This window comes from Aulostomus chinensis, chromosome 5, assembly GCF_037954235.1.
Source record: "Aulostomus chinensis isolate RoL2024-O1b breed Wild chromosome 5, RoL_Achi_v1.0, whole genome shotgun sequence".
Taxonomy (NCBI): Eukaryota; Metazoa; Chordata; class Actinopteri; order Syngnathiformes; family Aulostomidae; genus Aulostomus; species Aulostomus chinensis.
Window position 1 is genome coordinate 8110760 of NC_141324.1, and position 21379 is coordinate 8132138.

The 21379-nt window shown below is 42.4% G+C and overlaps 1 protein-coding gene across 1 annotated transcript in view; it reads right to left on the minus strand.

Moving 5' to 3' along the window:
• cdh24b (cadherin 24, type 2b) overlaps nt 1-21379 on the minus strand; it is a 188260-nt gene that overhangs the window by 59307 nt on the left and 107574 nt on the right. The window contains 2 exon segments of the mRNA XM_086202863.1: nt 11855-12022; nt 18051-18170. Of these exon segments, the coding sequence (XP_086058989.1) occupies nt 11855-12022; nt 18051-18170 (288 nt within the window).

Below are 21379 nucleotides of genomic sequence, written 5' to 3' on the forward strand. Positions count from 1 at the left end.
ATTTGTCGCTATCCAAAACAATACACCACAAGAGGTGTGAATTTCTTTTACCAGTATGGAGCAATCACATGCAAAGTCAATGCGAAGACACGAATGGAAAACAATTCTTCCTAGATGACACAAATAGATGTCATTTTAGAAACAAAGAAAAAATATAGCCGATCTGATCAAAACTGCGTTCAGAAAACAGGAATGAAAAGTTTTGCTTTGTACATATTGGAATTACTGCACACGATTGTCTGAAAGCACAGTGATGCAGTGGGCTAGGGTTTTGCTCTCCCAGCCACACCTACGGTCAATTTAGAGTCTGGATTAACCTGGTCCCCTCTTGATGTCTTTGGACTGTGGAGGAAGCTGGAGTACCAGAGAGAACCCAGCAGGAACAGGGAGAACATGTAGACTCACTCAGAAAGACCTTGTGCTCCAGCCGGGACTGTCTTGCTGTGAGGCAACAGTGCTGACCACTGCACCACCGTGCCGCCTTTGTCACTCTCCATCTTGCCTAAAAATTCTGCTCGGTTACAATGTTAAAATAATGTTAAAATAACTTTTTTTTCCATTGTGCCGCCAGAAAATGTAGGCGTCACAATTTGCAACAAACTTGTGTGTTTGTCTGTACTATTTTTGTTCACGCAGCATCTCTGGAACACCTTTAGGGGATTAATTCAAATTTGCCTCAAATGTTAACTGGGTCATAAGGATGAAGCAAAAATATTTCAGAGGTCAAAGGTCAAGGTCACCTCATTAAAATACCACATCTCTGGAAAACTATGAGGTCATTTCTCCAAATTTGCCACAAACATGCCGTGGGACATATGGATGTACTGAAAAACATTTAATGGCCAAAGTAACATCAGTAATTCTCGTTTGATTTTCATTTTACGGATAAAAATCTCTATGTTTATGTAAGTACCACTGTGATTACTTCATATATACCTTGGCTGTATTAATGAAGTATTTGCCCTTGATCTAATATCTCGATATGTGTTTAGCGTGTTAACATGATACCCCACCCCCTCGTCTACAGGCTGCAGCCGGACCCTACTCAGAGTAAAGAATGCACCCAGACACCACTCTGTTTGGTTCTCTGATGTGTCCGGACTGCTGCGGGTACTAGGAACCAATACGGTTATTGCTGTTCCGGTTGGTGGTGGTGGGGAAAAAAACAGCAAAAACAAAAACACTGAGGTGACCCTGTTCCTCTGCTCTCTTTTTTTAGCCAACATTACACAAATGTGTGTGTATCAGATGAAAAAACATGAAGGTAGATTCCACCAAGTTGGAGGAGAGTCTTGTATCTCATATAAGGAACACATGCTTAAGACATTTTGCCAATCTCTGATTACTCTTTCAGCTCACCCACTCACCGCTCTTTGTTTGCTGTACTCCGCTTTGCCTTTTTTGTGTCTCATTTTCACTAAAGGACATAATACCCTGATTATCTCCCTTCATTTCAGTCACTCCCCCGCTCCCTTTCTTGTATTTGTCTCCTTGTCTCCTCTGTCTCTCTGGAGTTTCCTCTCCGTTCCCTAAGCCTCTCTTCACCCACTCCCTGGTCTTACTCCTCTTACAAGTTTATCACACCTCTCTCTTTTTCTTTCAGGAAAAAGAACATTAACAGTAACAGTCACTCACAGGAAGACACTGTACACTTCCCTTGATCTTCTTTGCAAATGCATCAGCGTCCCTTTTAAGAGATATTAATTAGTATTATTTATGGAAGGCCTCCCTCTTTCTCCCCTCCAGGATCTCTGGTCTCATCTCTTCAGTGCATAAAATGACACTGATCTTGTCACCACTACCTATGCATTCATCTGTCAGCCGATCTATCTTCCCATCCATCAAACCATTGGCAGAGTGATGGCTCCCTCAACAGTTTTATGTGACTTCGTTGGCAAGCCAAGGTTGTTTGGAAACCACATAAAAGCGAGAGTGAACACCTGCGTCTCCGTCTACTGACTTGTCACAGGGTGAAGTTATTCAAACAGTTAATGCGAGCAGAGCTGGGGAACCAAACTTTTCTGGCGCACAGGTTACGAGTCCCGAGACACATCTGAGAGTTTCTGTTTGTGTAGTTAACTACAACAAAGAGCTGCTCCAACCGTCACAAAGCCATGAATTAAAGTTTTGCCCTTTGACAGCCTGGATCTCAGGGATTGCTCAGATCACACATCAAATGTTGACATTTCACCGTGAAGAAGTATACAAAGAGTGACATTTCACTTTCTGATGTTTCAGACAGAATAATGTGGTTCTGAATCATCACACAAAACTTTTTAAATTTAATTCAGGGGTTTTCAAAGTCTGGGTGGGTGGTGGGCCTCCCCGCTTAAGGCAAAGCTTGGAATGAGGCGCCCCCTTACCCGTCCTTGCATAACTTTCAGTTTAGTTTCTGAATGCCTATAGAGCATCATTCCTAGGAAATCTGGTCAATAGACTGTCAGCTCAGTTTTATTTCAGAGTAACCAAATAGATGAAAAGACTCAGTTCAGAGTAATTAATTTGTTACTGACTTTATCAAAGCAATAAAAACAGTAAATTTCCATCCAAAATACTGTATTTCTTCACCATATTTAACCAAAATGCATACATTATGGAGTTCTACATGATGTCCTTTGATAATTAATATTATTTCACCCCCACTCCTTAGCCTGAAAGTGTCTGGAGACCCCCCAGGGAGGCTCTTCTCACAGCTTGAAAACCTTTGATTCAGAGAACTAAGATTAGAAACAATAAAATAGTGTGAAATATCTGGAAGACAATATGTTTTTAATTATTCTCTTTGTGTTTGTAGCTCTCTAGTTGTGGAAAAGAAGCAATTCAGCCTTGAGCATGGTTAATCACTTTTTTTCCCTATTGATCTGTGTGGTACTTTACATTTAGCTCCAAGATGTTGTTTTATGGTGTGAAATAAAAACAGTAGGTCAATCAATAAGGAGCATAGCAGAATCTGTTATCCAAATCACACTCTACATTGCTCGATCTGTTGAACTGGTGTGATGAAGTCGAAGCAGCCAAGTAGAAAAAGTACATGATCATTAAAAAGTCATTGTATGTGAACAACCCGAGGACTTTGTTGGATGCACAAGCAAATCTGCATTGAAATTCAATTCTATATTACACAATATAAGTTAGTGAAAAACAACTAAATGCAAATAATACTATCTTTGTTATTTTAATTTGCAAAGGATTCAGCAGTGATAATTTGCATTTATTTCAAGCGTCACATGCGAGTCTGTTACTCAAAATGTACACAGATGATGCGTGTGTTGCTGTGGAATGTGCCAACAAAGAAATTTGTAATTCGATTTGAAGTAGGAACATCTAGTTTGGGGCAGCACGGTGGAGCAGTGGTCCTCACTGTGGCCCACCCAGCAAGAAGGTTGTGAGTTGAGCCCCAGCTGGAGCACGGGGTCTTTCTGTGTGAGTCTCCATGTTCTCCCTGTTCCTGTGTGGGTTCTCTCTGGTACTCCAGCTTCCTCCACAGTCCAAAGACATCAAGAGGGGACCAGGTTAATCCAGACCCTAAATTGACCGTAGGTGTGGCTGTGAGAGCCAATGGTTGTCTGTCTCTATGTGCTGGCCCTGACATGGACTGGTGACCTGTCCAGGGTGAACCCCGCCTCTCACCCATAGGAAGCTGGGATAGGCTCCACCCCCCACCCTTAACAGGATAAGGATGGATGATGGATCCAGTTTGGATGATGTAGCTAGACTGTTATTTTAGTGCAGAATGACATTTGCTGCCTGTTAACATGAGCACAACCAGCACAGCATTACTTTTTTGTGACTTTCATTTAAAAATTTCAAAAATTAAAAGTAAAAAAGACCAAACCATCTAAGACGTTCTAATGGCTCTCAACAAAATATTTAGACAGTAAGGAATAATAGGACGTAATGGTACATGGCGCCGGGGTTAGCGCCATCTTCTCACAGCTGACAGTTCTGGGTTTAAATGTGCTTGCATGTGTGGGTTCTCTCCAGGTGCTCCCGCTTCCTCCCACACACCAAAAACATGCCAGTTGGGTTAATTGGAGACTGTAAATTGCCTGTAGGTGTGAATGTGAATGGTTGTCCGTCTCTGTGTGTCAGCCCTGTGACGAACTCGGCACCTATCCAGGGTGACCCCACCTTTTGCCCTATGTCAGCTTAGATAGGCTGAGTGGAGAGACAGCGAGTGAGGGGTGAGGGACATTAACTCTGGAATAAGACAGTGAGCAATGCAGCCGGGGAGACAAATTGCTCCTAACAAACCAAATCTGTATTTATCTCAATGATTACATTGATTACATATTGTAATAGTGCACAGGACATCAGCTGATGAGGCAGTTCATCAGTGTGGCCAGGAAGGATTTGCATATACACCACTGAAAGAATGTGGCCACATGTGGCCCAGACCACCTCTGAACGGGGTTTTAGTGATCGGATCTCAGGACGCATCAAGTGTGTGCAGACGTGGTAATAAGACTGACCACTTGTGATCGGATCTGTCAGGACGGGTCTTGATCCCCGCGTGCACAGAGACGTAGTTTTATTGATGTATCGATAGTGAACGAGCTGGCTCTTTTTCGCGCCCCCATGGAGGTGCAGTTGGTCAGACGGCTCAGTAAATGGAGGTGAAGGAACATTACGAGAGTTAATAAAAGGACATCATGTAGAATCACCTAAGTGGGATCTGGTTAAAGAAATAGTTCAGATGCAGTCGCTGGGAACTCTGCTGTTTTCACACTTTTCCTAAGTCACAAACTAATAAATGGCGAAGGACAGACTCTTTTTTTATCACCTAAACAGGCATGTCATCCTGCTAAATAACCTACTTTCAGGGTTGTTAGAATAAAAACGTTGGGTTTTGTATTAAATAAAGTGGTCATCTTATTTTTAGGTACACTGCCAGCCGATGCTACAAGCCTCTATTTCAATTAATCCCGGAGAGGATTCAGCTCTGGCGTACACACTGCCATAAATTATTCAGCTACAGTAAACACGGAAAAACATGTCTGAATAAATGACTACATAGGAATAAGGGTATCCCATTTCAAATCAGCCCAACAAAAACACCACTATGGCTTGACTACAAAGCAATACGATGCTGCGGAAGTCCTATCATCTTAATTTCCCTATGGATTACCGGCGGGGGAACAACCACTATAGTCTTCTACGAGAAATACCCTGAAGGTCTCTAACAGGAAGTTGATCATTTGAAATGTGATGTGAAACCCAACACCCGCGTTTACCCCCAGACAATTAGCTTACTGCGTAGTCCACACCATAATTAAGAGCCTAATCAGCTAGTAAAAGCAAATCCACTTTAGCACAGTTTTTACCTCCATCTGCCTTGTTAATGACAAATTTGAAGGGAACAGTGGTGGTTTATCTGCCATTAATCTGACACATTCTCACGAAGCAGGGGCCTGCTGAGAACTGTGAAATCCAGCAGAAAAATATTCACCAATATTTCAGGGATAAAGACTTCAATTATTCTTTGCTGCTGAATAATTTTTTGCATGATACTAAAAATGAGTATTACTGCGTCGACTGTGTTTGGTCATTTGTCACCTTGAAATGTTCAAAAAGCGTTGCTAGCTTGAAAAAGTTCATTTGATATGGATGAAAATAAAAATTAAAGCTGCTCATACTTCAAGTCATTTGAAACTCAAACGGAAATGGATGCAGAGTTAATACATCAAAAAACATGTTGCTGTCCAAATACATTTGGAACATGGTGTATTACATTTGATAATGAGACCCAAAGGAAAAAGTGGAGAGATGTCTGCCAATGAAGCGTCTCAAAATATCACACTTTTCCTGCTTACCATTTAACAAAAAAAAGGAAACAAAAAACAGCTACTACAATCTGTAGTACAGTCGCCTACTTTCCCTCTGCTCTTCCTCCCTCAGGCAAAAGAAATTTCTTGACAGCATTCAAAAATGTACACGCAACTGGAGTCATGTTTTGGATAGGAGGAAATTTGAGGACATCATGAAAAGACAGGCCCTCAAAGCAGGACCTTTTTTTCTAATCTTGTTAGGGGTAAAATGTAGAGCCGATACCTGGTTTGTACGCTCCAGCGTAATCCTCTCCTGGTAAATGTCACAAGGAATAAGCAGTGTTGACCTTGGGAGACATGGGGGCTGGATTTGAGGGTAAGTCTTTTTAAAAGCCTGGGTGTGTAATTGAGTAGAGCGGCCGGGTGGTTGCCTTTGATGGTATACACACTCACACAAGTGACCAGAGTGCATGTGCACAACAGCGAGGGGAAATACACCGAAAAACGCAAGCAAAGGATAAAAGATACACACTGAAATACTGAGTATATATTGTCTGTTCACAGACACACACACATGCACAAATAGATAAAAGCTCCATTAGTGGGCCAGCGTGAGTGTAGTCTATACATGCAGGGACTCATCAGCAGGACTCTTTGAGGGAACAGCCAGGAGGTTCGGTAGTGAGGTTTTAGAGCCATTCTTGGCATCTGGATGCTCCTCATCCCTCACACAAATAAAGAATGAGCCCCGTTTTCCTCTAAGAAGCCCTCCAGTCATCAGCACAACAGTCCAAAACATCAGCTTTGATGGGGGTTCAACTCGACCAGCAAACACTCCACTCCAGGACATCATTAGTTCAATTTTGGCATTAAAGCCAGTGGTCTGTTGAAGTAGAACACCGCCTCCAAGCCGCTGAGTTGTCAGACTTTTGACAGTCTTGCTGTGCTTGCAGCTGTCAAATGGGGTAAAAAGTAAATCTGATATGCTACTTTTATGGATGTGAACACATTAGCTAGGACTAAACAGCTGTCACACTTGAGTTGTACTACAAGAATGCAACTTTTTATTATGACTTACAAAACTGATAATGTCGAGTAGAAGTGAATGCTAAATCATTTATCTATTAAAAAGAAGATTCTGGATCAAAATGACTGAGCTACAAATTTGATTGAGTTGTGAAGCATCCACACACCTGAACCCTCAACAACATGGTAGAGTTGCTTTCAGTGTGACCACACATACTGTATTTGTGCTACATTATCATACTTGTCATACAGAGTGATGCAAGCCTGAAATATTTTTGTAGCCCAACCCACACGTTGGCATCGCCACGTGTTCCCTTGATTAACATCTAATGGGATTTTTACATGGGATTAGTGCCCGATATGAACTCTGCGTCAAATAAACATTTATGAGACATACACATTTTGTTTTGCAGGAGAATGTTCACGAACAAACACCAATTTTTAGATTTTTGAAGTGTAAATGCATTCATTAGAAGAATGTTCGGCAATGAACAAACAACACTGCGGGCACATACTTAGCTTTGCGCTTCCATTTTTTTGGTCTGATGACCTCTAATCTCCATGCCAACCTCTGTAGTCCTGTTTCGCCACTTTTTAGCAACCAGCAATTCTAAGTAACACAAAAAGCTTAGGAATTCTCAAGTGTGGCATTCCATCTATCCATCCATCCACCCATTTTCTATCCATCCATCCACCCATTTTCTATCTCTTATGCTGTTAAGGGTAGCAGGGGGCTGGAGCCTATCCCAGCAGCCTCAGGCGAGAGGCGGGGTTCACCCCGGACAGTCCATCACAGAGCCAACACATAGAGACAGACAACCATTGGCTCTCCCAGCCACGCCTGCGGTCAATTTAGAGTCTGGATTAACCTGGTCCCCTCTTGATGTCTTTGGACTGTGGGAGGAAGCCGGAGTACCAGAGAGAACCCAGCAGGAACAGGGAAAACATGCAGACTCACACAGAAAGACCCCATGCTCCAGCCGGGGCTGGAACCCGGAACCTTCTTGCTGTGAGGCGACAGTGAGGACCACTGCACCACCAAGTGTGGCATTTACTTTCATATTTCCTTCTTGAGAAATGTTGAAATATCTTCAGCTTGTGTTAACAACAGAACTTATTTCAGGTATTTAACCAAAAAAACACATTCCAAAAAAAAAAAAAATCACACTGACTTTTTAGATGCCAGGACTAGACTTTCAAAAATGCTAATGGTGTCTGAGTTCTAGGACTCATTCTTGCACCACTACATTAACTACATTAGCTGTTTGGGTAATGGACTAATTGAAAGGGAAGTTAAGCAATTTCATTTGAATGAAGTGACATGACAAGAATAACCATGAATAAATTTAACATGAATTAACTTTAATTAGACTAATTATCATGAGGATCCCTGTCTGAGTTGCATCAAATTCATCGCCAGCAATACTTTGTTTTATACCGACTCACTACTCGCGACTGTAAAACTGCATTGGTGCTTGAACTGTGAAGATCAAAATTTAGCAAGGAAAGTTCTGCACTCTTTGGTCCTGAACAAGTTTCAGAAAACAACTCTAATGATCCAAGCATCTCCACAACATCATCAGTCGACATCTTTTGTTACTGACTGAGAGACACAAAATCTGAAAATACACAGATGTAGTGTAATACAAGAATTTATACAAAGAAATTTATAGATTCTATATTGATACTAGACTAATCCCATGTGTGTAACTGAATTAGTTTTTGACTGGTGCCTGCCTAAAATGTTGGCTAGTTTATAGTACTTTGGTTCTACAGTGAAGCACACAAATATGGTAAGTGGAAACAATTCCATCCATCCATGGATTTTCTTCCGCTTATTCCTTTTAAGGGTCGCGGGGGGGCTGGAGCCTATCCCAGCGGCTACGGGCGAGAGGCGGGGTTCAACCTGGACAGGTCGCCAGTGGAAACAATTGGTATGGTACATTTTACATTTGGTTGAGACTGATACAAGGCACAGACGCCTTGTTTTTATTTGTCAGGGTTTCTACCAGTGCAGTGTGGAACCAGCTGTACCACCGACCAGCTGTTGCAGGTAGCTAGTACCTCCCTTCACTTTAAGCAGCTGGCAAGCAATACTTTTTAAACAATTTCCATGTTGTCCCCAGAAATAGTGTCCATTGTACCCATACAAATCAAAACAAATGAAATCCATACACCATAGTAACTTTCAATAAGTAAATGAAGCCGTATCAACACATAGTGGGCATGGCCTCACTTATTGATGCAGCCCTTGCAGTACTCCCAACACATACCCTATCACCAACAGTACTCCCAGTATGTACTCCAAGCATCTACAGTACTCCCAGCATTTATTCCAACACTTCCAGTACTCCCAGCATGTACCCTATCACCTCCAGTACTCCCAGCATTTATTCCAACACCTCCAGTACTCCCAGCATGTACCCTATCACCTACAGTACTCCCAGCATTTATTCCAACACCTCCAGTACTCCCAGCATGTTCCCGTATCACCTGCAGTACTCCCAGCATTTATCCCAACACCTACAGTACTCCCAGCATTTATCCCGACACCTACAGTACTCCCAGCATTTATCCCGACACCTACAGTACTCCCAGAATATACTCCTACCACCTGCAGTACTCCCAGCATGGACACATCACCAACATAAATCCCAGCATGTACTTCTACCACCTACGTTAAACCCAGTATGTACCCCCACACCTACTGTATTCCCAACATGTACCTACTACAGTACCCCCAGTATGTATCCCAACACCCACGGTTATCCCAGCATGTACTCCAAGCACCTGTAGTTTTCCCAGTATGTACCCCAACAACTACAGTACTTCCAACATGTCCTCTCAGCACCTACAGCACTCCTAGCATGTACTACCAACATCTATAATAATCTCAGCATGTACACACTGCACTTACAGTACTCGCAGCATGTACCCCAACATCTACAGTACTCCCAGCATGTATACACAGCACCTATAATACTCCCAGCATGTACTCCTAGCACCTACAGCATCCTCAGCATGTAATCCCAGAACCTAGTACTCCCAACACCTACAATACTCCCAGCATGTACCCTATCAACTACAGTACTCCAAGCATGTACTCCCTGAACCTACTGTATTCCCAGCATGTATTACCCCACACTTACAGTATTCCCAGAACCTACAATGCTCCTAGCATGTACTCCCAGCACCTGCGACACTCCCAGCAGGTAAAGTACTCCGAGCAGGGTTACTTTAGGTACCTTTGGTACTTTAAGTATTATAGAAGTGTAAGGGTTATCATCTTTTCAGAATTTGGACATGGAGTTAGCCAAGAGTTAATGGTTTTCGTGACATTCCAGAGGATTTCAACCAGGACTGAAATATTAAAGCAATATGTCAGCCCAAAAGTATATTTTTTGAATAAACATCATCTAGCAAATGAGCATGGAGATGAAGTTACTTTCATGCTAAAGACTTAAATAGAGCTAGCCAGGAGTTGAACCTAGAACCTTCTGATCCATAGGCAGACCTGTTTATCAGTCACACCTCTTGCCTTTGACTGAGGAAGTAGACGAGTTCAAAACGCAGGCTCAACAGACTAACTGTCCAATCTTTTCTACACTATGTGACAAAGTAAGCTGCTCCAAGGATGAAAGTTTATGTCAACTTTAAGGTTTGAAACTTATGAAACAACAGTAATCTGTGTTGTTTCATGGTAGAGTTGAATTTGAAATGTTATGGTTTGTTTTCAGGTCAAATAAAAGTATTTGTGGATTACTGAGCATACGATTGGATCTAGAAGTTGTTCTTTATACTGGATGATGTCCCTGAGAAATTATAACCAGAAGTTTGTGGACAATATTGTTTGTTTTTTGTTTCTTTTTTTTTTTTCTTTTTTTTTTTTTTTTGCTGTCGCTGTTGTTAGCAACACTTAAAGTCACCATTAGCTTCAAGCTATGTGGCTGGCCCTTTTTGCATTACTTGGTCACAAAAAAGGGATGTACAAGGGGAAAAAAAACATCCTTGTGGACTCAAGAGGTTTCCTGTATTTGTGAGTACTTGAAAGAGAAAATGCACTTTGGGTGACGCATCACTTTAATATTGGCTTCAGACACATCAGTGCACTCCATCCAACAAAAGGCCTGTATCAGCCTCCGTCAGGGTAATTACAAGATCTGTAGAGTCCAACTAGGATGATCACATACAATAATCCCTCATGATTACAAAATCTTCATGGTGACAAGTAGTCATTATGGAGAAGGAGTATGTCAACTGAAACTGGTTTAAAATGAAATCTGTAACAGCAGCAGTTACAGGCCAATTAAATGCATTGATTTTTAATGCGAGTCAGAAATCTGTTTGTAAAGGTATAGAGCTTCGATCTACATATGATCTCAAATGCAGTGAAATCGTGGGCTATCGGAGAATTATGTTGGAAGTCAGTTAGTTTGGCCTCAAAAGAGGTTGAGGCTGTCGAATTAATTCTATAATCTGAAAGAGGAGCTGAATTTGGAAATGGAGGCTGATCTATCTTAGCACAGGCGGGTAAAATCCATGACTGAATGTTTGATGAGGCATTTTGCAGCCCTGCAGGAGACTCCTCTGCCTGACTGCTGCTGTGAAAATCCTGACAGGACCTGCAGGTCAAAAAGGTCCAAGAACTTTCCTGCCTTCCAGCGCAACACAAACACTCTGTTTATGCTGCTGCAGCGTGTAGCCTGGTGTTTATCATCTCTTAGCACGTAATGAATACTAGAGACAAAATACAAGCTCAGGTTGGTAATTTGAAATCATTTCTTTTACTTCACAGCAACTGACATCTCCCCTTACATGCCATTGTGCTAATGAGGTGTAGCCAATTTAACTGTTTGTCAAAACTGGGTAAAACAAATACTAATGAAGTACCTGCAGGAAAACTGTGCAGGTGTGGGGTTGTGGGTGGGGGGGCATGCGTGTGTGGTGCATACAGAAAGCATGGCGTGTCCAACAAGCAGCCCTTTTCATCTACTACTGTTGCCTAGCTGCTCCTCTATTCATTCCGTGTGAATGGCTGCATGATTTGCTGAACAACTCACTCTGAGTGAAGCGAGGAGGGTTGTCATTGACATCAGTGAGCCTGACAGTCACAGTGGTGGTCCCAGACAATCCTCCCAAATGACCTCCCATGTCCTTGGCTTGGAGCACCACTAGGTACTGGTCCTGGGTCTCTCTGTCCATGTCAGGTACAGCTGTGCGCAGAATGCCTGGAGAACACGCAGAACAGTGTTAACAGAGAGTAGGCATGAAGTATTTACAGCAGGAAAAAAAGTATAGTTTTTACTGGGTTGAAATGACAAATTATCATAATATACCTGTGTGGGACTGAAAGGCTGTTCTTGATCAATATTTATGACTCGGGTATTATGACACACTCAACCACATGGCTTCCAAAGTACACTTTGTGGCCTGAGCTCAGATTGTGTGCAGCTACTCAAATTTCGTGCTTCTTAAATACAAGGATTATTACAACAATATATTCTGACGCATAACCTCTAGCATGTTGCTCCCACTTTTTAATTATATCTTGTAATAAGTTCACACCATAATAAGGTGTATTTGCAATGGTTATTAAATCATTTATCATCAATAAAGGATTTAGGTTAATAGAGCTGGTCCTGGTACCTCATGATACAATACCCTAAGACAGAACACGATTTTGTCACAATAAATTGCAATACAAAATAAAAGATTCAATATGTATTACAGTACTCTGCATATTTTTTTTCTAATTTGAAAAGAGAGCTGAAAATACAACCTGTTGTGTATCTGGATAATGTGATAATATGTACACCACATTCATTTTACATTGCTGCCGTTAACCAGAGTTGCTGCGGCTACAACACAGAGTACTAACATTATAACTTCATGACCACCACAACAGCCACGCGCACTGGTGTTGCAACAGCATGTCTTTAGTTCACACTGCAATGAACCCTGCTATTTCATTTGAGGCTTTTTCTGACAAGGATGAATGTTTACAGCAGCTCAGGCAGACAACCTTGAGGGATTGAGGTGACTTTTATTATACGTTCACCCTTTTAGTATGAATGTTTTTTTGATAGATACAATGAGGAGAATGAATTTGGGAATAAATAACAAGAAATCCCTTGAGTGCTGCCTCATCATCAACTGGACACTTTTCTTGAAGGCATTTCTCAACTCATCCAAGAGGCTTCTTAAGTTTGAAGTCACGGGTGGGAAGTTGCAGGCTTTTAAATTCTGTGAGGCTGTGACCTTCTACAGAGTTGTTGGTTGTATGTGGGCTCTGGGTCTCAGAGTTGTAGAGGTAACATGAGAGTCGTTGGCCCAACTGGTATCTGTGTGGGTCGTTAGGATTCAAGCGTGAATGGGTGTTGAGTTTCAAAGGGAGGGTGCCCAGGACTGTAATGTGGTGTAACGTTATTGCCATGACCCTCTTTGGATCCAGGGATGCTGTGGCCACAACACAGAGTACTGACCAGCATACGATCACAGCCACCTCAGTGCCAGTGTGCATGGGTGTTTTAAAAGCATGTCGTGAGCTAACTATGTAACAAACACTACGTTAGGGACCGGCACACCTGTGCTGGTGTAGGGTCTACTTTTCCCCCTAGATGGCACCAACCACAGGGGATGCCAGCCAGAGCCGTCACACCTGCATCGCATCCCCATCAGCTGCCTTCATAAGGACGGCATCTGACTACCCCTGGCTGTCAGATTGTTTACCTTCCTGCCCGGTTACAGACCTTTCCATGCCCGCCGTTATTTCGCCTGTTTCAGGTTTTTTTGGACTTTGTTAGGACTGTTTGTTTTTTGCTAACCTCCGTTTCTGTCTCCCCCCCCCCCCCCCCCCCCCCCCCCGAGGGTTCCCGTTCCGTCGCCCGTCGACGCGCACTTTGTTCACCAGCCAGCCGTGGAGAGTCCCGGCCCGAGTCGTTTTTGGTTCCTCCCGGTGGAGCGTTTTTGTTTGTTCTCAATCCTCCTCGTGAGCCCTTTCTGTTGTACCCGTTTTACATAATAAACCCTGTTTGACACCTCCCACTGTCTGTCTGCATTTGGGCCCTCCTAAACGTTGCATAACACACTATGATTTCATAGGAAGGTTTTTCTAAAATGGTTGTGACAGAGATGATTATGTTCATCTTTTGTGTTGTAGCACCTTGAGTTGCCCTGTCACTGAAATGTGCTATGTAAATTAATTTTCCTTGCTTTCTGGTTCTTAGTCACATGCACCACAAGCGCAACAGGTAGCCCTGCAACAGTACTTTATGTAGCTCTTTAACTGCTAAGCAATTATCACCTTTTACAATTAAAGTTTTGTTTAGTGACTTCCTAAGATGTGCAACTACAGAGCTGATGGTTATTATGAAATGATGCTGCTATTACACCTCTATTTATAGAGTAAAAGGCAACAGCAGTTTTCTTCTGTGAATAACCTGAAAATCCAGTTCGTAACTGTAAATATCACTGACTCAATTGACAACATGACCTTTTATTTGTGACTTATTGATATCGATAGCACATTATGAGATTGCAGATTCCATCAAGACTGTAGTGATGTCTGCAAATAAGTAAATTGTGAACAAAAGGTCATGGACCTTGCTGTCTAATGAGCCACTTGGCCTGGAGCTCTACATGTCTGTGTTGTGTCTGAGGCTGATGCTCAGCAGCTCTTATTTCAGTACAGTAGGTACCTCTAGAATTAAAAAGCTGTTTAACCCTTAAAGTTGAGGTTCTTGGTTGTCGTTCACTGATAGTATGTAGCAGGGCTGGCCAGAATGTTGCAGGTCAAATTTGGCCCAGCATGTAGTTCAATGTGGCCCACAAGATGTTGCAAACAGAAATAACAACAATAACAGGCCTGATAATAAATAATTAGATAATGCAAAAAGTATCATGTCACTTAGTATGCTATTTTTTTCGTGAGGCAGAAATGCACAATATATACCGAGGATTCCTGACCTTCACACCGTGCCAAAAAAGACCCATGAAATAATCATGATTTGATCCTTTTCCTCCAATAACATTCAGAAAATCTAAAAGGCTTTAAGGCTGAATCATTCTATCTCCACTGTCATGAAAACAGAATCTAGAAGGCTTGGCTGGTAGAAGAGGGAAGGTGCAGCAGTGTTTCTATCATTCATAGAACTTCCTGAGCAACATCCATAGGAATGAATGAAGCCTGTATCTCACTCTATTTCTACATCCATGCATTAAACCTTGTTTCCCTTCCCTAGAATACAAGTGGGGATAGGTTTGCACGCTCAGATATATTCATTTAAGGAAAATGGAAGCAAAAATGTTTTCTTTCTCTCTCTCTCTCTCTCTCTCTCTCTCTCTCTCTATCTGCTATCCCACCTGTATATGCCTTACCTGATGTTACTAAGACACATTCTGGATACGCCCAATTTTGAGTTTTCCAATCTCCAATCGAATTCTTATCATCATTATTTTTTTTTTTGCTAATTAACAAAGCACCAGTAAACCATAAGCAGACCCCTGCTAATGCACCCCCTTCCAGTGATAACAGGACTGTATTTTCCTTATTTATCCAATGTAAACAGGCTGCGTGCTGCCATAGGCCTGTCACTGTTGTCAGCAGGTCCTTGATCATAATCAAAGTGGGAAAAAGTCACCAGGCTGTTGTATAAAATCCTCCAGCTTCACTTTTAGTCATTTCAGTGTTCTCAGTCTAATTGACAGATTAAGTTCCTCTCAGACCTCTTGATCTCTTGAAGGCCTTTCAAAACCTATTGGACGATGTCAAAATGTGTTGTCATCCTGCAGGAGATGCGGCTGATCCTCCTGACAGTTAGACAGCTTTTCTGACATTTTGGAGACACACACTTTCCATTTCACCATATCTCACTTAAAGTCCCGTAAAGGGTGCGCGCACACAAACACAGACATGTGAAGTCGCTCAAATTGAAAAGATGAATCACCAAATGGCAACCGCCAGACATGCTGGGAGTGTCACTATCACACTCTTTAATGACACACCCAGATGCATCACTTACACATATTTGACAGATCCATCCATTTTCTATACTACTTATTCGTTAAAGGTTGTCGGAGGCTGGAGCCTATCCCAGGCTGCGATTGGGTGAGAGGCGGGGTTCACCCTGGACAGGTCGGCAGTCTGTCGCAGGGCCATCAGGAGATATTAGGGGCTCAGTTTCTTGCTCAGGGATACTTACATGGTCACCAGGGGAAGTGAGGATAGAACCAGCAGCCCGTCGGTTGCAAGATGGCCACTCTACCTGTGATCCATGCCCCCCCCCCCCCCACCTCAACTGATCAACCCCCTCTTTCTAAATGACCTCATTCTGCGACATCTTACTGGGTGTTGCACATCTAGCGCTGGCTGCTTTTGCCGTACATCCACCAAAACACCAGCCCTGATGACTTGGCAGCTCAAGGTGAATCACATCTGAGGGTGGCTGTTTTGAATGCTAACAAACAAGCAAGAATACGTCTATCTTTCTAAGCATTATTCATAAGCAAACAAAATGAAAACAGGAGCGGGTGTGCTTGGCACAGAGTGTACATTTTGAATAAGACCTTTGGTGATGGAGCCAATGAGAAACAGGGTGATTGAAAAAAGGGAGATGGAGCGTTGCTAGAAGATGCATTAGGAATACTAAATATTGTCTAATAGCACAGTGACATGTCTGATACACACTGAGTGGAATTTTTTTCAAACAGCGCTGCAGCTCGACTTGCTGTGTTCAGACAGGCCTCACATATCTGAGCAATCAATTAATAAACATTGACATTCACTGAGCACATCAAGTATGGGCTACCTGTGACCCATGTGGGCAAATCAACTTCCCCATGCAGGCACTTGGTCCCACATGCAGACAGGAACCAACAACTGCAGCATCCATGGCGTGAGCTAAATGCTAAGAGTGTCAATCAAAACAACCTCAAAAGCATCAGAAAGAAAAATCATTTCTCAAGCAGCATCCTGGATTTTGTGTGTCTGTTTATTGTGTGTGTGTGTGTGTGTGTGTGTGTGTGTGTGAGAGAGAGAGAGAGAGAGAGAGAGCGCGTGGAAATATATATATATATGTATTATATATTTGTGTATATATATGTATGTGTGTATAAATATATATATATATATATATATACACACACACACACACACACACACACACACACACACACACACACATTATATATATCGCCACAAGAAATAACTTGCATGCACTATTTTGTTTTTTAATGGCCACAATTTAAAATTGAATTAATTCATGGATTGGCGGCAACAAGATATAACTTTTTAAAAAATGTATAATAAGTAATAGGTTTTATCTTGTGGCCCCAAAAAAACACTCTATGCCCACTTTTTTACTCCTCTCTTTGGCTACTCCAGGGCTCTGTATCGCTGAGCTGTGATATGTCGTCATTTAAGAAGGAGATCATAAAATGAATAAAACTAAAGCGCCCTTTACCAGCTTCACCTTCCAAAAACTTTGTGGCCTTGGGTGGCAGGCACGACACAGCGGAATATGAGAACACACACACATCAGACAGTCCTCAGAGTCCTCGTCCTGTGGTTCACAATCCTCTGCTGACGCCTCTCTTTGAACACAAATCTTATTGTTTTTGCATCATCCAGAAATAATAACTTTAGGCTACTGATGGGTTTTTTTCACAGCACACCAGTCCTGGCAGCATAATACTTTTCTGCTCACACTGGAAGGAGAGGGAGCACTGAGAGACAGGGAGACAATGTGGGAGTGTGTGCTTGTAAAGAAGGGTGGCTGATGGGGGGGCACAGGAGGGAAAAGGGGAGCAGGGAAGATCAATGAATAAGTAAGATAAGAGAACACGGGGTGCACAGGGCAGAGGGGTAAGTTTGAATATACTGTGTGTGTGTGTGTGTGTGTGTGTGTGTGTGTGTGTGTGTGTGTGTGTGTGTGTGTGTGTGTGTGTGTGTGTGTGTGGAAAACAGAATTAAGATTTGTATATGCAGCTCCACATACTTTTTGAGGTTGTGCATGTTAGTTATGTGTGTCCACACATGTATGTTCCGTGTGTGTGTGTTCTGTGTGTGTGTGTGTGAGTGAGTGAGTGAGTGAGACACTCAGGATTCAATTCACTTGTTTGCTTGTACAGCGTGTTTGCGCTGAACCATCTTGAGTAAATTTGCTTTTCCACATGTGTCGTGTGTGCTGTTACTTTTCGACATCTGCGCATTTTTACATTTCTCAGCTTGTGTGTGTTGCAAGACATAAACACACTCACCTGTCTGGGGATCAACTGAGAAGTACTGTTGGCCCTGCACTAGTGTGTACACTAGCTTGGCGCTGTTCCCATAAGTCGGGTCATCAGCATCTGTCGCTGTCACCTGGATTATAGACGTTCCTGCCAGGAGGAGAGAGGGAGATAACGAAGAAAAAGGAGAAGATTGGATCAGAGAAAATGAAAGAGAAGAAGAGGAACGGATGGAAAAGGAAACAAAAGAGAAGAAGACAGTCAAAAGATGGAGAGCTAAGTAGACAAAATACAGCAGCACTCTAAGTGCATAAGACAGCTTTATACCAAGACAACCTCCATACTTCTCTCCCACTCCTTTTTCAATCTCTTTCCAACGGCAGTGTGACAAATACTTTATTCACCCAATCTATACACACCCTCTTACTCCTCTATCCTGACGCTCACCTTCCTATCCCCCCCCCACGATTCCCTCTGTCTCACTTCATTTCTCTTCATCTCCGTCTCCAATTCCCTTTTGCTCCCTCTCTCAATCGGACCGTCTGTCTCTGAAGCCGCCTCCCTTAAATCTTATTTCTACGGCTCATGGAGTGTCAATTTGGCAGGGACGATTTTAAATTAGTTGCCAAAAAAAATTGAAATATATGAAATACAGTAAACATTTCACACATATGGTGTCCATAGAGAGTTTCAGGAGGAGAGTTGATACCCTGTGGGACTGGAGCCAAACAAGATAGGAAAAAGAAGGGGATTTGTGGGAGCAGCTGCTACGTTGTACTTGATCAAGCCATGACATTCACACTAAGAAAGATAGGTGCTGTGTGTGTGCGTGTGTGTGTGCGTGTGTGTGTGTGTGTTTCTCTCTCTCTCTCTTTGTGTGTGGGTGCAAATGGATGGAGGGACTGTAGGTGAGGAGGGCTTGAGATCATCTCACTGCCATTAGACTCTGTTAAGAATCAGAGGGTTTATTGACATTGATAGGCAAAATCTGGAAGGATTGCACCAGTGTCCCAGGACAATCATCAATGTGTGTGTGTGTGTGTGTGTGTGTGTGTGTGTGTGTGCATGTTGAGAGAGAGATACCATTCTATTTCCAAATTAAATCAGATTTTATGTGTACAAAGTGGAAAAAAGATTCAATTAAAAGGTAATTCTGATATCATTCCAATTAATCCTCTCTGCTGGTTATGATTACTTTGTACAAACCAAATTAAATTTATGAATCTGGGAACACAACAAGGTCAGACTCAAACAGAAACACAAGCAATGACATTTTTTTTTTTACACAAATCAAAAGCCAGATTATCTAAACCTCTTTTTTTGGGGAGGTAAAACACCTGTTGTTGGAGAAATTACAGGAAATCCAGCTGTGGGTGGGATATTGGCGGGAAGTTGGGGTGCTGAGGAAGTGGCCACACCTGCTCTTCCAGGTGCTGCACACCCTCATGAAACCCAGAGGTGGTAAAGGAAGGATATTATTATGAGACAAAATCTGATGCGTTGATAAGGGGACTGGGGTAGTCTCTTAGACAAAACAAATGTACCTGATCAGCTACATCAACAAAGCAACAGCAGAACTTTTCAAAAATGCCCATTTATAGGATAAAGATGTGGATTGTCAGTGTTCCAGTTTCCACCAGTAGAGCCACATGTTTCAAGCACATCCCAAAAGCAGCTCGGCGCTCCACTCCATGAGGGTTACATGACAATGACGATTGCAATATTTGGGGTAATAGTGGTTAAGAAATACCCGAGTAAAACCTGATCAATATTAGGTGATGGGAATTGATAAGATCTTTCCGATTACGATTCCATTTTCGATTCTGCTGAATGATTCGATTCTTTATTGATTTTCTTTTATCGATTCTCATTTGGGAAAAAAAATGAACAAACAGGTAAATTAGCCTAAACTTTGTTTAGTTTAGAAGTAACATGACCTACAAACCAAATAGTGAGGTGGCGCTAACATGATCGGTGCGTTAACAGCAAAGAGCGTGCTAACGTGCCACTGCTGCTGCTGGGTTGGGATTCACTCCGGAGCAGATCGAAAAAGCAACATTCATTCAAGTTATCGCATGCTGTGTGTGCAAATGTTCCTGCATCTTGGTAGTACTTCCTCCCTTTGATGAAATATCCACTTTGCAAGTATTGCATGTCGCCCTGTTGTCATCCTTTCTCCTGACATATAACTCAACCTTCGAGCATTTGTGTTGATTCCCATCCCTAGTCAATATGGTTTATTGAGAGTAGAAAGTGGCCTGTGTTTTGTTGTTTTTGTAGTTTGTTCTTATCCATACTGATAAGAGCCAAAATGATAAACACCCAACACGTAACTATTAACATGATAGTTCACCCAAATTTGTATTTTGACTTTCATGTACTCAAAAGATGTTGTCTTGAGCTCACTTTTCAGAATGCAGAGGGAGCCAGCCATGTACATTTAGGGCAAAGTTGATGGTGTTTGACAGCGAACAAGAACCACAACACAAATACAAATACCCTCAGGTGCATCATCTGCTTGTGTAATCCACGTCTTCTTTGTCCAGCTGAGTTTGTAAATGGGCATTTTTGAACAATTCTGTTGCTTTCTTGATGTAGCTGCTATTAGCTATAAGTCAATCAAACTACATGTTTTGGGGGGAGATTTAACCTCTTACCATTGCAGACACAAGCCAGATGCTAGTGTGGGTTTTTGGTTGACTATGACATTTGCTTACAACATGTCTGACTGTGAGAATCCTACCCAACCTGCCAGACCCGCAATAGAGAGGAGGCTTGCCCAGCACAGACTGCATGTGAAATGGCCGGCTGCTGCCGACAAAAAACAGTGAGGAACAATGAACAACTTGACCCTGACCTTAGAGCAACTCAAAGACACAGTGGAAAAGAAGTTGGAGAGGATGGGGGACATCATCTATCAGTGTGGAGCAGAACGCTTTGGTGTACAAGAAGAGAAAGGTGGAATAAAGGCTCCAACTACACTAGGAGGCAACAGGACATCAAATGCCTCATCCAACTGAGGGAAGAACTTCAGAAGCAGTGGAGGAAAGCCTTGGAGGAGGAAAAGGAAGGCACTGACATGTTACAGGCTGGTATAAACTATTGTTCGGCATCCCTTCACAGAGAGGAGAGGTCATGGAAATGCACGAGGAATAACAAACTAACAAGAACATTGTTCTATAAAGATCCCTTCAAGTTCCTGAAAAGCCTTTTCACAAAAGAAAAGGGTGCATCCTAAAACCTGGAAGACCCTCTAAAAGTGGCACACTGACCCAGGGCGGCAAGAACAACTGATGATTCCATCAGATATTCCACTACTTGACTCTCCAGAATATCAGATGGACACTGGTCATCCAATT